The sequence below is a fragment of the Macrosteles quadrilineatus genome, unplaced genomic scaffold, assembly GCF_028750875.1.
Source record: "Macrosteles quadrilineatus isolate MER2022 unplaced genomic scaffold, UCM_ALF_1.0 Scaffold_7__1_contigs__length_78375512, whole genome shotgun sequence".
Taxonomy (NCBI): domain Eukaryota; kingdom Metazoa; phylum Arthropoda; class Insecta; order Hemiptera; family Cicadellidae; genus Macrosteles; species Macrosteles quadrilineatus.
Genome location: NW_026542600.1, coordinates 36,532,921 through 36,549,746, shown reverse-complemented (window position 1 = coordinate 36,549,746; position 16,826 = coordinate 36,532,921). Strand labels below are relative to the sequence as shown.

General features: G+C 34.4%; 2 protein-coding genes across 7 annotated transcripts in view; one reads left to right on the top strand and one right to left on the bottom strand.

The window, feature by feature from the left end:
* LOC128998271 (protein ECT2-like) overlaps positions 1–1,600 on the top strand; it is a 34,930-nt gene extending 33,330 nt beyond the window's left edge. For both annotated transcript variants that reach the window (XM_054424329.1, XM_054424327.1), the window contains exon 15: positions 925–1,600. In XM_054424329.1, coding sequence (XP_054280304.1) covers positions 925–1,268 — 344 coding nt within the window. In that variant the 3' untranslated portion in view covers positions 1,269–1,600. The remainder of the gene's footprint in view (positions 1–924) is intronic.
* An 857-nt stretch (positions 1,601–2,457) lies between these two features.
* LOC128998310 (uncharacterized) overlaps positions 2,458–16,826 on the bottom strand; it is a 41,835-nt gene continuing 27,466 nt past the window's right edge. For all 5 annotated transcript variants that reach the window (XM_054424391.1, XM_054424390.1, XM_054424393.1 and 2 more), the window contains 2 exons: positions 15,315–15,427; positions 2,458–5,613 (listed from right to left, as the gene is read on the bottom strand). In XM_054424391.1, coding sequence (XP_054280366.1) covers positions 15,318–15,427 — 110 coding nt within the window. In that variant the 3' untranslated portion in view covers positions 2,458–5,613; positions 15,315–15,317. The remainder of the gene's footprint in view (positions 5,614–15,314; positions 15,428–16,826) is intronic.

The window sequence follows — 16,826 nt, the reverse complement described above, 5'->3', positions numbered from 1 at the left end:
GGCAAGAGTCAATAAAATTCCTATTTTAATAACTTTAATACTGTAATGTATTAATTGATGCTTTCCAAATACGTCGTAATACAATACAGAACCTTTTATCGACATTAAAGATACAAGCGACCATTTTGTTACAAAACAGGACGTTTATTTTAGCCTCTCACTGGAGGCTCCAGGCACAAAAACTATCTTGACCTTGGAGTTGTTAACCCCCTTTCCCTGCCTTCCTTACAAGTTGCGTTGTTTGTTTACTCCGGCGATAAGATAATCAGTTCTCAAAATCGTAACGCACTTTATGATGTTATAAATTTGCCGCACAGATAACAAATCAGATCAGATGTGCTCGAGCTACGAACGATGATGACAAACTGACAATAGGCTATGCTATATTTTTTGTGCTCAACACAAAATAGCTTATTGTTAGTCATATCCTGTGGAGATAAGCGTATGGTTCAGTTCTCATCGCCCAGCGTGGGAGCGGAAATGCCGAGATTCCTAGAAAGCGGCGGTTAAACCGAGCTGCTCTTAAATCAAGGTCGGTTAAAACAAACTGTATTATTTTACGATCAAAGGCGGATAATCCGATTATCGGTTAATACGAGGTCGGTTAAGAGGGGGTCTACTGTATGTGATGTAATATATGTAATATATTCAACTACATGGGCTGATTGCACCCTTCTCCTGGAGCCCAGTATGAGCTCAAATTTGTATTAAACTTCACATTTATTTCATTCAATTCAATAGCACCTAAACTATTATAAATGGTTGACAAATGTAAGGAAATTTTGAGTTACCGGTACAGGAAAAAAAACACAATTTGTCTATTTTTAAGATATGTACAGTGTTGCGTACATACCAATGAGAACCTTTTATGAAAAAAGTACATTTTAATAAACATTAATTAATTGTTGGTGTTTTTTTTTTTAGATAACCAAAATCTATTTGGACTAACAGTCAAGACTAGGAAAAAGGAGGGGACTTGTATTTACTGTTTTAAATACTCAAGTAAAGATGGTCTCCAGCTCAAAGATATCCTTCAGTTGATTGCAAAGAGGTTGGTTACAAAGGGTTCATCACAATCATCTGGGAATTTGATTCAATCCCTCCCCATTTCTGGAACTAGCATTTGTCAACTTACCAAATGCAAGGAAAAAACGTTTAACATTAACCCAGCAAGGGATCTGTTGAGTGTACCCTTTGGAGACACAAAACAAAACTTAAGAAAATCTCGAAGTTGTGGTGATTTAGTTGATCTCTCAAATGTGCTTTAAGGAATTGTGGCCATATAATGGACCTTTCTTGTGCTTTGTGGAGATGTGGCAATAAAATTGACCTCCAAGCTTAAGAACAAGAAGTAACTGGCCTCTTAAAAAAATAACCCAAAAAGAATGGTTGATTTGAAAAACTGTCAAAAGAGGATATAGAAGGCTAGTTTCAAGAACTTTAAAGTGCTTTAAAAAAAATTTATTTTGATATTAAATAAAGACTACTGTATTTTAATGTATTAGAGACAATTTTAAAAATGTGTTTTAACAATTGTAAGCTATGTCAATACACAAATAGAAAAAAAATATGATTTTTACTAGGCTCAATGAATGCTCAAATAAAAAATAAAATATATTTGCATGTAATTGTCAGTGGACTCTTTTTTAACTTATTTATAAGCATGATAACTATTATTTTTTAGGGGATCACCAAACCAATTGTAAGCAATGAAGAGTGTCACTTAGGTGTTTCCATACACTAATTTTTTTCCCCTAAAAACGGGATTTTTAGACGAAAAAAGGGATTAAAACGGGAAGCAGGATAAATGGAATTTTAGACTGTGTTTTGATTGTGTGGAAACAAAATTATTGTGAATAGAATAATATTTACAATATAAATAATGAATAGGTAAGTTGACGAGAAACTAAATCACAAGGTTATGTGTACGAGGATTGAAATGGTCCTTTTTATAGCTCCCGCCCAAGGTTAAAGAGTTTGTTAATCTTACCCTTGTACAGGGCAACACTATCACTCTTGCAAGCTCATATTTGAACTGATAAATTCCTAAATGGGCCTGCGATAACATTTAAGAAGGTATAATTTTAAATAATTATTAATGTGAAAGTCTGGGAAAATAAATAAAAAAGTCGAGGTTGCATCTATTCTGATAATATGTTGAACTGGTGAAGAAAAAAAGATATTTATGATCATGATTTACACAAGGAAAAAATGCCAATTTATCCATAGCATCAAGTAGTTTGCATTGGACGAGACAGTGAAGAACCACAATATCTTCACTCTTCACTGTGAATAGCAATATAAAAATATCAATCCTACGAGGATCCTTTAAGAAACGAAATATTCTTCATACAGATTTTACTCAAACATATATACCTGTAAGCCTAGTTGTACTAAGTAAATACACAGATTGATTTAACAGCCGGAATTCAATAAATACATATTCATTTTGTTTGAGGTAACATATTTTAATTATGAAGTACATAAAGAAAAACCAAAGAGTTACTACTGATACAAGTATTGTGATAAGGAATAAATAGTAGGTACCTTGCTAATTACAAATGTAACATTTGAGTCTTAAATGTAAATTCTACAACTTACAATTTCAAGCTAAACAAATTTTCACATTTGGCTTATTCTTGTCTGGCAAGACTTATGTTTAAAGTTTCTACATCAGATAAAATAGGCAAAACTGATACAATTTGGTTTAAATTACTTTAGTTATAGTAAAACCTCTCTTAACAAGATATGAGTTTTAACATCATAATAGTATAAAGTTAATGTGCCCAAACATTTTTTAACATGATACTAGTTTCTTATGGATAAGCCATGATAACTTTGAATAATGAAAATCATCATATCAATATTACAGCTTTTACTTTCCTTTGTCTCATGGCAGAAAAATATCAAGAAATGGCAAACGCTAAATTGTTCAATTGCTCACTAGAAGGCACTAGTGTTAGGATGAACTTAAAATACAATAATAATAGGCTAAAAATGGATGGTTAAAAATTGTACTTTGATTACTATGTAATTAAGCCTTCATATTAAAAAAGAAAAACTGTGAACAATTGATTTAACTATTTTATTTCCTCAGCTGAGATAGTGTTACTCTACGGAAAATCAATTTAAGATGTAAGTTTGACAAAGGGTTTAAAGGAGTGTACGTCTTTTGTAAAATAGTGTAGATGAATTACTTCAGGTCATCTGTGCAGTTTTGAAACGCACTTCTGGCTCTTATTTTTAAGCCACATACTCATAGACTCGCTTGTCTTTTTTACTCCTGGCAATAAATCTCCTCTCTACCAGATCTTCAGTCCTAATCTTGATAAACTCTTTGGCGGCAATAAGTCAGGGACTTAACATTTTGATCACTTCAACATATCGAGCTTGACAATCTTACGAGCTTTCATAACCCTCATAACAGCAGCTTCTACTTCACGTTTCCTTTCTTCATTAATTCTTGTCATCGTGTCTGGATCTCCTATCGTCTCCAACATTATTTTTCATTTGTGGAAGTTTAATCCTGCTAAATTTCAAGCTTAAAGTTTCATTTAAAGGGAATTTATCATCGGGGCGGGGTGACCCAGTGAAGGACTGGCTATTCAGTTGAGTATTTTCAACCAAGTGAACTTCCATTCCTACAACAATCATTGCCTTCTTCAAGAGTGAAAGCCAAAGGATAATAATGCAGGGGAACACAGCAGATTATCTGAAGAATTTATGCAATATATTTGTAAAGAGGCTGAAAGGGCTGATGGTTGTTTCAACGAGATGACAAAACTGAAAATTGTAAAAGTAGTGGAGGACGAGCTTATCACCACCAACATGAAGCAAATTGTTGAGAAGGCAGAATCTAGTGTGGTCCGCATGATGGGAAATCAGTTGACAGAAGACCTTAAGATGATGTACCATATTGGGTGCCAGATGGTTTTTGAAGGCCATGTTCGAAAGTATGAGAGGGTACCTGCATCAGCAGGGATGGGAAATAATACTGGGATATTGGCAGATCGTAGTTTTTCCCTTGGAACAAAGCTTGTCACCACCAACTTGAAGCAAATTGTTGAGATGCCAGAATCTGGTGCGGGTGCAGTCCACATGATGGGAAACCAGTTGACAGAAGACCTTAAAATGATGTACCAGCTACTATATTGGGTGCCAGGCAGTTTAAAGGTCATATTCGAGAGTACGAGTAGGTACCTGTGTCAGCAGGGATAGGAAATGATGGTGAACCAAGAACCAAGGCCCATAAGCATCATAGAGAGGCTGCTAGAAATGAAACAATTCACTGATTTTTTCTTGGTAAACTCATTCTCCAACAACAAATTCTGCAAGCAGATGATAGCTTTGAGCTTTGAACATGTTGATATTTACATCCTCCCTACGTGTCGTCTGCCTTCTCACACCCAGACTGCTTACACCTCATTAAAGCAGTTGTACTCGTTCCATCACTGCGGTCATCAACTGACATGACTGCCTCAACTGGGCTCTGCTGAGATGAAGGCTTCATTTCAAGGGAAAGACTACAATCTGCCAGTATCCACATACCAGATGTGTATCTTGATGCTGTTCAAAGTCACTGGACACTTAAAGAATTGCAGGAAAATACAAATATACTACTGAAAGATTCGCTACGTTCTTTACAGTCACTTTTTCTGGTAAAAGCTTTAGCTGAAGTGATCAAAATGTTGACCCTTGGCAGAAAGCCTGTATGAATACAGAAAGCAAAATTATTTTATATAAGAAAAAAATTGAATAAAAGGACGTTTTTACGAATATGAATGATGTTATAGACAATCAACTATAACAATAACTGTTGTAATAATTGGCCTACCGTCCGCTATGCACAAAATGCTAGCGGATATATCCTCCTATAGTGTTGGAATGGTTAAGTCCCCGATTTATTGCCAGAAGTAAAAAAGACAAATAATATGATAGGTTACATACCTTTTTGTCAGACTTCAATATTTAATTAATCTGGGGTTACTCGTTTTGGGTAAAATGACCCATTTTCAAACACTCTGCAAATTGAAAACTGCACAGATGATCGGAAGTATCCAGTATCCACACTACTTTTCAAAAGACGTAAAGTATTTATTTAGGTAAGTACTCTATTTAAGAGTAACTTGGCATTAAACACCCACAATTTAAATTCAGCTGAAGAGTTAGGCAATGTCTACAGATATTTTTATCTTTTAGACCAAATGTTCAACAAATAGGTACCAATGGAAATTTGTAAAAAAATTAGAAACCCAAAACTTACAACTAAAGGATAATATTTAAACAATAACAGTTGACTAAGTAGTTGGTAACAAAAATAGACCTAAACTTAAAACTACTACATATAACAATTCAGTCTTTGTCATTATAATTAAGTTTACAATTAAAAAGAAAAAAAAACCCATAAAAACTGTAATGCTCTTGCTTTGTCAATTTCTTAAGGCACAAGTGTTCATAAAAAACTAAACACTAACATATTGAGCTGTGACTACTCTCTTGTAGCGCACTAACCAAACAAACACCGAGTATTAACCACTGAGTATAAAGGAAGTCAAATTTGGTCTCCTTAACTCCCTCTTCAACAAATATGTATCCCATAAGAACTCGTACCATCTGCAACACAAATAAAATGTTGTAAAAAATTACCATCTAGCCTATAGGGTGTTTTTTTAGCTGAGAAATTTTTAAAATGAAACAATAATTTTCCTGATTTGTCAAACTGTGTTAATCTTGTTCTTCACTGTAGTACCAGAGAGAAAAGTAAATAGTAATAGACAAGAGTTAAATTTCAAAATAGAAATTTATTGAAAGTAAACAAACGTATACTTTAGGTAAAGCTTTTATAGTGTAACAGAGAAACGCAATCATAGTCTCATGCGACAGCGACAAAATCTCCATCAGTCACGGAAACATCATAACATAGCTTATCCGATCCAGGCGGATTAATTTGGCATGATTCGCCCTGGCACAACGTTAGGTTCTTGATTACTTTTGATAGGTTCTTGCACAGAGTAAGATTATTGTCTTTTCATTTGCAAAGTTAATATCGACATATCACTAGTTTATCTTTAGGCTCAATTACATTTTATTAGTATATTTTACAGCTCTTTCGAAGAATCAAAATACCCAGGCCTAGACCTAATTATTTAGGAGTGCCTATATAAACTGAGTAACAAACAATGAGGTTATAATAGCAGCAAAGTCACTATCATCATTTTAGTTTATAAGCTTTAGATTGCTTAAAGCACACAACACAATAAATAAATATGGGAAACAAAAAAATATTGAAACCTGAAAAGGCAACAATATAAGAAAAAAATACAGAAAATGCAATGACATAATTTGAAACCAAGCAGGCCTACATAGTGATGGAAAATTAATGCAAACAAAAATGCTTGTGGTTTTGTCAATAGAAAGATAAAATATCCATAAAAAATAGTTTAACTTGCAAAATAAGAATGTAGATTAGTTACATGTTCAATATGAAACCATAAACAGTTTTATGGCACTAGGCAATGGCCGTGGCAAATTGAATCTTTGAAGTGGCAAATTGAATCTTTGAATCTTCAGGCCGACAGTACAAGTAAGTGAAATTATCAGCCATTATAAAACTATTATTTTCATGATAAAATAGGTTTGGGATCTCGATCTACTAATAATTTTTACCCTAGTAATAAATATAGAAGGTGTAAAGGAATAAAAGTGATACAACTTTTGTGAGCTAGCTACTGAGTCAAAGTTCTTGGAAGTACTCAGTGGCGGCGGTAAGAACCCGCAGGCCCCCCAGCAAGTTTTTTCGCCGGGCCCCTCTCTCCCAATGATCTTTAAAAAAATTTCCTCATGTATTACTGCCTAAACTTGCAATTTTGTAATAAACTTGACAAGGCATCTCCCGAGGCGTCATTATCGTCTTCCATGATCGTGGCAAAATCGTAAATACTTCCCGTAGTCATAAGTTATGGAAGAAACATTATCATAGTTTACCATGATTGCAAATGCAACCAAACCTATGACATCATTAGATAGCAGTATCATCGTCTCCCGCGTTCTTGGCCCAATCTAATATCATGGCCTAATATCTCCCCGCGATCCGGGTAAATCATTTTGCCGCAATCGCGGCTAAATCCTAGATATATCACTCGCGTCATTATCGTCTTCCGCAATCGCGGCAAAATATTGAACATCTGCAGCCGCGGAGACATCGTCATCGTCACCCACGGGGAAATGTTCTCGTCGATATCCGCGATCGCGGCAAGAGCGTAGGCCTAATCTTTCAATTTTGTGAGCGTTATCCTCACGGATATAAAAGCTTTTACTTTTAATTGTGCATTATTGTTTTGAATACTGAGAAAATCGGCTCGAGCTTGATTTTCTGACTTTGTGCTTGATCTCTCAAGCTTGTAGTCCAGGCTCTGCTCGGCTCGAAAATCAACATTATAGGCCTATTATAAAAATCAACCGTTTCAAAAGAAACCCGATTTTGAACATCTCTGATTTCGCCTGAGGCCCTTAGGTAAGTAACATTTTTTACCTGACTCGATGTAAACACATCTAAAGTGCGAAGTAAACAAATCTAAAGGGCAGCCTCCTAATAGTAAGACATGAAATGAAATGAAAATCCTTCTTTAGCATCAATGAAATAATGGAATTATTATATTAGGTAGTGCCCTAGCCACCTAGGTTAATTTGCCGATTTGGTCGTAACAAAATTGTCAAGTTTATTTAGTCGAATCAGCACAGAGGATCCTCTATGGTGTCACCCGCTGGGGATGGGAGGATTAACATTAATTTTTTATCTTCCTAGGCCAGAGGCCACATTGGTTATAAATACGGCCCTATTATTATGCAACCAATTTTGAATGCGCCTTCACACAATCCACGAGGACAGTTAATGCAACCCGCATGACTGATGACAATTATTTTACTAAGTTGGTAGATAATTTATATCGATCGGTCAAGTAATAGTGTTAGTTTAGCTGTTGTAAACTACTTGAACTATAGGTTTGAACAAATTTTCATCATAAAAAAACATATTTTAATTCTCATATAAATATTGTTATGATAGGGGACCAGCGTGGCTGAGCCTGTCACACTATCGCGGGCCCGTGTGCCAGTAAAATTTACCGAAAATCCCGGTCAAGGCTCGCGGCCCCCCCCCCCCGGGCCCGCTATCGCCGCCACTGGAAGTACTTGACTTGACACTTCATTGTCGTGATAAAATATTTAATGGGTTTGAGACTGCTAATGGGAATCTTTATTGCATGATTACTCTAGTAATAAAGTTATGAAAATGTAAACAAACATCTGATAAACCTTTTATGTGCTCCTAACCAACTAGCAATCAATAAAATTATGGCCCATTAAAAATTTAAGGACATAGTCTGGCATTTAAAGACAATGCACCTTACATTTCATGGCCAGTAAAAAAATAAGTACAATTCCCGGTTTTCCCGGTTGGTAGACACCCTGAGAAACGTAATATACTATTTATCAAATAGTATGTTATTTGGGTTTAACCCTAAATTACATGGGGCCTTTCGTGTTAAACCCAAAAAACATGCATTTGATATAGGAAAATTAGGTTTTTGTTATTTACACAAAAGCTAAAAGAGATATGAAGTAAGTGTAAATTACACAGTTAAGAATTTAAAAACCTATAAAATGATGTGTCACTTGACGTATGTTGCTTTTTGAAAATTAGAGGTGTGCGAATAGTGAAATTTCATTTCGGATCGGATTCGGATCGGATAGTTGAGGCTCGGTTCGGATCGGATCGGATATTGGGAGGTTCGGATTCAGATATTTTCGGATTCGGATTGTTCGGCACAGTTAATAATAAGCTGCATATGTATTTTTAACCTATAAAACACTGTAAAGCTGTGTAAATAAACTTAAATGACGATTTTGAATCATAGAATTTCAAATTAGCCACGTCCATAGTTTTTTCTCTCTTGAAAATCACAATTCACAACATCTATTTTCAAAAGTTGGCCGCTTGAATTAAGTACACTAGCAGCCGAAATCTTCACACAACACTTTAGCTCAGGAGGACTGATGTCAAAACGTTTGGGCTTGTTTACTTGAGGTTATGTTTTATGTTGTTTCCTGGTTCTCACAAGACAATGAGTTCTATCTCAAGTTTATTTTTGCATTGTATTTCCTTACGTTTTTGGAACGGATTATTGGCCTTAAGTGGCATTCTGTGGGTTTGCCAAGTTTAGAAAGCATTCCTGTCCAAGCTGGGCTCTAGATTTGATGTTGTGGCAAGTTAATTAAAGCAATTAGGCTTTATAACTCTGTAAAAGGTGTGTATCCCTGAAGTTATAAAATTCATTCTACACTTATTCACTGCCAAACATAATTCAGTAGAACCTTGATGAACCGAGAATTACACTAGCCTACATAACTTCATTACCCCAAGTAAAATACCAAGATAATTTTAAAAATTGTATTTGAATAGTATAATCTTAGTTTGTTAAAAATGGATTGTAAATTCAACAATTATTGCAGTCCATTATAGTTATGCAGTATGGTCCCAAGTTATTGTTTTGATTTTGAAACATCACAGTTCATTTGTAAAATTAAAGATGAAGCAGACCAAGGTCAAGTCATGTGTGCAATAGTTTTTTTACAAGCTTTCTCTAGACCACTGGGGCATATGCTCCCACTATCTCCGCGTTCCGCCACCTCCGAACCCAAATCTGTCCCGCCACCTCCGAATTCTTGAGTGACCCTTATAATCCCGTCACTGCCTGCGTTGTTAGCTGTCATTGCATCCACGGCTGCAAAGCCCCGTGGATGGAAGATTTAATGAAAATTTAACCCGTGGGTTAGGAGGTTAGGTCAGGTTAGGTTAGGTTAGGTTAGGTTTGGACGGAAAGTCTTAACACAGGAAGTAACCGAGGATTATAGGGGTCACTCTGAAATTCTGAGGTAGCGGTACACGGAGGCGGCGGGACGCGGAGATAGCGGGAGGTAACCCACTGGGGAGGGTCGGTCTGATAAGCCGTCTATTGTCCACCCCCAAGGCAGTTCAACCCTCATTAGTGCCGCTCGGCTGCACTCAGTGGGGAACCCAATACCACAAATCAATCTTTTAAATGAATAAAAATACTTGGTAATAATTGTTTTATTGATATTCACCTTGAAATTTCAATAAATTTTCGTGTAAAATTTGACAAAATCGGCCAATTTATTAATACAGTACCAATAAAGTACATTGGTAATTAAATAGTAGGTAAAAAGTCATTGAGCTTATAGCAACACTTGTTACATAAAAACTTAAATAAACTTTTTTTAAATGACCTGAGGGAAGATGCAGACTTAATGCAATCAGGCAGGTTGTTATAAAATTTAATACCAGAGTAGTGGGGCGAAAGTTCAAAGGTAGAAGATTTGTGTTTGGGATATGTAAGGCAGTCTTTGTGTCTTGTGTCATAATTGTGGTTGTCTGAACTAACAGAAAATTTAGAGATGTTTTGTTTCATAAAAAAATAGTAAATTATAGATGTAAAGGCTAGGAAAAGTAAGAATTTTATTGATTTTAAATATATCTTCACATGAATCTCTACTTTTGAAAGAATAAATTATTCTAATGATTCGTTTTTGCAATTTAAATACCTTTTTCTTTTTGTCAGAATTGCCCCAAAAAATGATTCCATAATTAAGAATAGGATAAACATACCCATAGTACACCATCATAAGAGTGGAGACATCTACTGCTCTAGATAAAATAAGAATTGAAAAATATGCTTTGTTCAACTTTTTTATAACTTCTGCAACGTGAGTTTTCCAGGTTAATTTATTGTCTAAAGTTATCCCTAAAAATTTTGTACATTCAGAAAAACAGCATGGTAGAGTGGTGTTATCATATTGGAAATTTTGATTGTGGTATTTTTTTTTAAAGTTGATTAAGAGTGATTAGTTGAGTGAGAGTAGTTGACTTAGAGTGATTCAATAATAGACCATTAGCTTGAAACCAAATTTCTAGCTTATAGAATTCTTGTTTTATCAGTTGTGGAAACCTTGATTTGTCAGGTTTCCTGATTAGTTGGTCTAACCAACTACTATGATAAAAAAAGTAATTAAGTTTGTTGCTGAACCATTGTCCATAATCATCAATCAGACTTTAACCAATAGCACTTTCCCTAATCATTTGAAGTATGCAGAGGTGAAGCCATTATTTAAAAAAGGTTCTAAGAGTAATTCAGATAACTACCGACCTGTTTATGTCCTGCCTTCTTTTTCAAAGATATTTGAAAAAATTGCATTCAACCAAATGTCCTATTTTCTGGAATCTAATAACTTATTAGCTGATGAACAGTTTGGTTTTAGGAAAAATCGAAGTACCACTTCCACTGTGGCTCATTTTGTAAATTCAATAACACAGAGCTTGGATGGGTCACAGAGCACTATTGGCGTGTTCTGTGATCTATCCAAAGCCTTTGATAGTGTACACCATCAAATTCTTCTTGATAAATTATCCTCCTATAGATTCTCAGAATCAGTTATTTTGTGGTTGAAATCATATTTAAACGATCGCTTTCAAAGAACAGTTATTATTAAAGAAAACATTAAGTATGCTTCTGAATGGGAAAAGATTGTTATGGGGGTGCCTCAGGGCTCTATATTAGGACCGTTATTGTTTTTGATGTACATAAATGATCTACCTAAGAATGTTAAACCTAGTTTGTTGTTATATGCTGACGATACGACAGCCATCATTAAATCAAAAGACAGTCATGAACTAAGTTTAGCTTTGAATCAAGCTCTTCAAGATCTGTCAAAATGGTTTAAAGTAAACGGTTTAAAAATGAACCACATTAAAACACAAATAGTAAAATTTCAAACTGCACAGTGTAGGGACGATCTTGAAGGCTTTGTTTATTTTGATAATGAAAAAATAAATCTTAGCAACACAGCTAAATTTTTAGGAATTGATGTAGATAGTTTATTGAATTGGAAGAATCACATTCATAACACCTCTAAAAAGTTAAATTCAGTATGTTTTCAAATGTTGGTCTTAAGAAATGTTGTTGATTTAAACACTAGACTAATGATTTATCACGCTTTATTTTCGTCAATTTTACAGTATGGAATAGAGCTTTGGGGCTGATTCGTATCAACTTTTTAAACTTCAAAAAAGAATACTTAGAATTATGACTTTTAAACCCGTAAAACATTCTTGCAAACAACTTTTTAAAGAACTAAAGATTCTAACCGTCCCTAATTTGTACATTCTTAAATGTTTATTGTATGTGAAATCAAATTTTGAAAAACTCCACAGTGAAAATAATCGGCACAATTATAACACTAGATTTCATACAGATTTTCAATATCCTATACACAGATTAAATCTTGTGGAAAGGACACCTTCTTATATGGGTAAAAGATTTTTTAACAATTTGCCTGGGTACTACAAATCTATAATAGGATTAGTATCTTTTAAAGAGAAAATTTTTGAATTTTTGTTAGAAAAGAATTATTATAGTATTGATCAGTTTCTCGAAGACAAATCAATGTGAATTGTTTGTTTTGTTACCTACTATGTATTTATTTTTACTAGGGATGGACAAAATTGGATTTTTAGTTCGAGACGAGACGAGATTTTTTATTTCTCATAAAATTTCGAGACGAGATCGAGACGGGATTTCCCTTCTCATACACAATGGGAAATGCACGTTCAAAATTTTTACCTGATTTTGTAACATTGTTAGATGACTGTTTAAATACAAAAATAATGATAATAGGCAAGAATATTTACAATCTTTTATTAAAAAACATCAGCATAACATTTTTTTTATTAATCACGCTTAACTTATTAAAAATACCTACGATTAGGAAACATAATGATATTAGTTAGGATAGAGTTCAACTTATCCTAAAATAAAATAAATCATAAAATAAAAGCAATATTAGTTTTTATAAAATAGTTACTTGTTTTAAAACATTTCTCACACTGCTTACACTTAACAAAACTTCTCAAATGTTATTAAAGTAATATTATTAAAATAATTAAAGCAATATTTACATTTAAAGAATTAATTAAATAAGAACGCCTTCGCAAAGGAAACGCAACTACAACACGCTCCTGTATTGCGGGTATTGCATTGACTTTCTGCAGGCGTTTTTAATTTTTTTTTTTTTTTTTTTTTTTTAATTCTCGTCTCGATAAAAGTCTTGGCTAAAAAGAAATCTTGTCTCGTCTAACGAGATTTAAAATTTCCCGAAATTTCGAGACTTGACCATCCCTAATTTTTACCAATATAAGCTAGTTTATTTTAGTATAGTTTGACAATGTCACCTGTTTTGTCTGGCTGTGCCAGAGCATTTAAAAAAAAACGTTTTGTGACAATAAAGATGACTTTGACTTTGGTCCCTATCATCATTTAATATACACAATCAATGCTAAATAATCGTGGTTAGTTCTAATTTTATTTTTGATTATTCAAAGTTTCTACACAATAAGACAATCCAAAGTCAAACCGGGCAATGAATACCCAAAAAACTACGTATCTTGTCCTTTGATTAGAATACCACTCGCCAGTCCCTTAGATTTAGGGAAGTAGTGCAAGTCTATATACAGCTTCAAGGTCGTACCCACCCCTTCCCCCCTCACGGCCTACTCGACTCACTGTTGCTACCCGTTACCCGGGCTCCTTTCGGTTTCGAAGTCATTGCCCAACCCCCTCCCACCCTTCTATTGTGTTGCCTTTCTATTGTTTATATTCTGACTTTTTTTTGGGAAACATAAATCTATTGTTTACGTAACAGCACAGAAGTAGGCTAGATTTTTATACTTTAAAAAAGTACTGTAAAAAAAAACTATTACGCATAGCGCCCCTAGTATCAAGAGACAAGCACGAGTTGACCATGGTAGTTCTTTTCTGCTTTATGTCTGTTCGTTCCAGACGAATCTAATCATAAAGCAAAACAGCTGATAACGACTAAACTAGACATCGGTATTGCATCATACGGCTTCTTTGTCCTTTGCTGTTACGTCGTCGTTGGAAACGTATTGCTGTAATTTTTTGTCCTGGGAAACTAATGATGGTTATGAAGATTTAGTTTTCTGTTCAAAACGTCAAAATATGTTGTCTATCCGAAAAAGTCGGATATAACGGATAGTGTCGGATATCAAATTTAGGCTCGGCTTTAACCGAATCCGACCAGATTTTTCAGATTTTTTCAGACACCTCTATTGAAAATGTTCAACAATGGGCATTTGCAAATTTTCAAAAATCAATTTTTTTGGAAAATTTATTGTAAAAAAAACCGTTACTTGTAGCATATCACAGTAAAGCTAATTTCATAACGAGCAAGAAAATTCAACCGGAGAAGGACTAAGTGCATTGGTATAGGAAACACAAGAGTATTAAAAACATATTGATTTTTCCAAATAAACTGCCACCATTTAGAAACGGAAAAAGATAATTCATTTCTGTTTTCGCCAAAAAGTTTGTATATTAAATACCTTTAAAATGATGTATAACATGACGTATGTTTACTTGAAAATTCAGAGATTCAAACTAGTGACCCTTAGTTTTTGGCACACCCTGTATCGGAGAAAAATTAAAAATATTTTTACATTATTTCTTGGGTAAGACTAAATTACTTACGTAATTCCCATCACAGCTCAATAAAATATGTCTATTTCGGTGTTAAAACACCATCGTCAGCTTCAGGTACATAATGTAGAGTTGATCAGTTGTTAACATCATCAGAAGATAAAACACAGTACGACCACGAATAAATACATAAAACAACTTAACATTTTAAAAACAGGCCTGTTCTAACAAAGATGACCGACCGCACAGGTAGCAAGGGACAGACTAGCTTTTATTGAGCTGTGACGGGAATTACGTAAGTAATTTAGTCTTACCCAAGGAATAATGTAAAAATATTTTTAATTTTTCTCCATAATCAATTTGAGACACTTTACGCACCTTAAATTGGGACACCCTGTATAATTTATATAATTTTGTAAATAGTTAACCACTTAGTTTACTGATAATTGTACACATTAGTCCAAAATATTTTGTTTTTTGTTTTACTATTTTTTTAAATTTGTATAATAACATTTCTTATCCTCCTATAAAAAAATTCTAGTTCATTGTTTAAAGATATAATTGAATAAAAGGATATTTTTGCAATGATAAATGTTATAGACAATCAACAATAGCAATAACTGTTGTAATAATTGCGGATATAACCACCTACCGCCCGCTAAGCACAAAATGCAAGCAGATATATCATATGTACTATAGTCCAGGAAGGAACTGATTTTTATGAAGAAATACTAGTTTATGACTTACCATCTAGTTTGTGGGTTCATCATCGTTGCTGTCAACGCATACTGAAGAACCACGTGCAGTGTTGATTTTCTTCTCTCTTAATTTTTTAACTTTTCGCATAATGATGTTTCTAGCTGGAAAATAAATGTAAATAGTGAGTATTCAGTACCAAACTTCCAAATTCCTGTTGAAAAGTTGTTAAATTTTGTAAACGATTGCGATTAGATTAAGAGCTATTTTTGTGTGACATAACTGTAAACTGTAGCGACGTTCGGACAACCACTTTCTGTGTTAAAAAAATTGTTTTGAAGCCATCATTACACATAAAAAAAAACAAAACAAAGGTAACACCAAGGTATTAAAACAGTAAAACTGTGTTGTGTAAAACTGACAGGGGATTAAAGTTGAGGAAACTTTACTTGCAGATGACATTCAATGTGCACAAAACAATCCCAATAATCGGCAATAACCGAAACTTACAGAAAGATAGGGTATTTATTGCGATGAACGTGACCATGGGAACCTATATAGATTTATATATCACCAGAAACTAGATTTTTAGCTGAAAATAATGGTGCAAAAATTTCTCCACGCTCATAAATATTAACAGAACTACGGCCATTTACAGTTTTGTTTATTTATATAAAATGACTAGGCCTAACCTATTTGTTAGCCTACGATATTTCCACACCAAAAAATTTATATCTTACGTTAATTCAAAGTGATTAAAGTAGTAAAGATTAAAGTATTGGACTCACTTTTAACCTGAAAATAAAGGTGTAAATATTTTCCGACGTCACAAATATTAACTAAGATAGTTTAAAGTTTGGATTTATTCTAATTACATTCTTGTCTGACTGTGGTCAACTAACTAACTGTAATGTAATGAAATGAAAAAAAGTAAACTGAAGAGGATAAGAGAAGAGGATAAAATAAGTTATCGCCAGCGGTTGTGGGGATATTATCTTTGTCTTCTGGGATCACCTCAAAATCCTAAATATCTTCCTCAGTTATGAAAATATCATATCTGTCTTTTGCGGTAACGGAAAAGTCATGAACGTCTCCCGCAGACATCATCATGAACTCCCGCGGTCACGGAAACGTCATCAACGTTGCCGTGATCGGGGAAACATGAACATCTTCTGCGGCCATGTAAACATCATCATCGTCTTTAGCAAACACGTGATCGTCGTCGTCCGCGATCGCGGCATAATCATGAACATATTCCACGGCCTTGTAGAAGTCACCACCGTCCCAAGTGACACGGAAACATCATCATACGCAATCGGGGCAGAATCATTAACATCTCCTGGAGCCGTGTAGACGTCACCATCATCTTCCGCAGTCACTTACACGTCTTGCGAGTTCATGGCAATAGCAATAATTTTCTGATTGTGCAGGCGTGACCAAAAAAAAACCTTGTCGTTGTATCGGAATCGGCTTTAGACAATTGATTTTTGATACCAATACCAACAGCCAAGTATCGATGGTATCAGGAGTAGACAAATCCCTAGTTCATTGTATAAATACCTT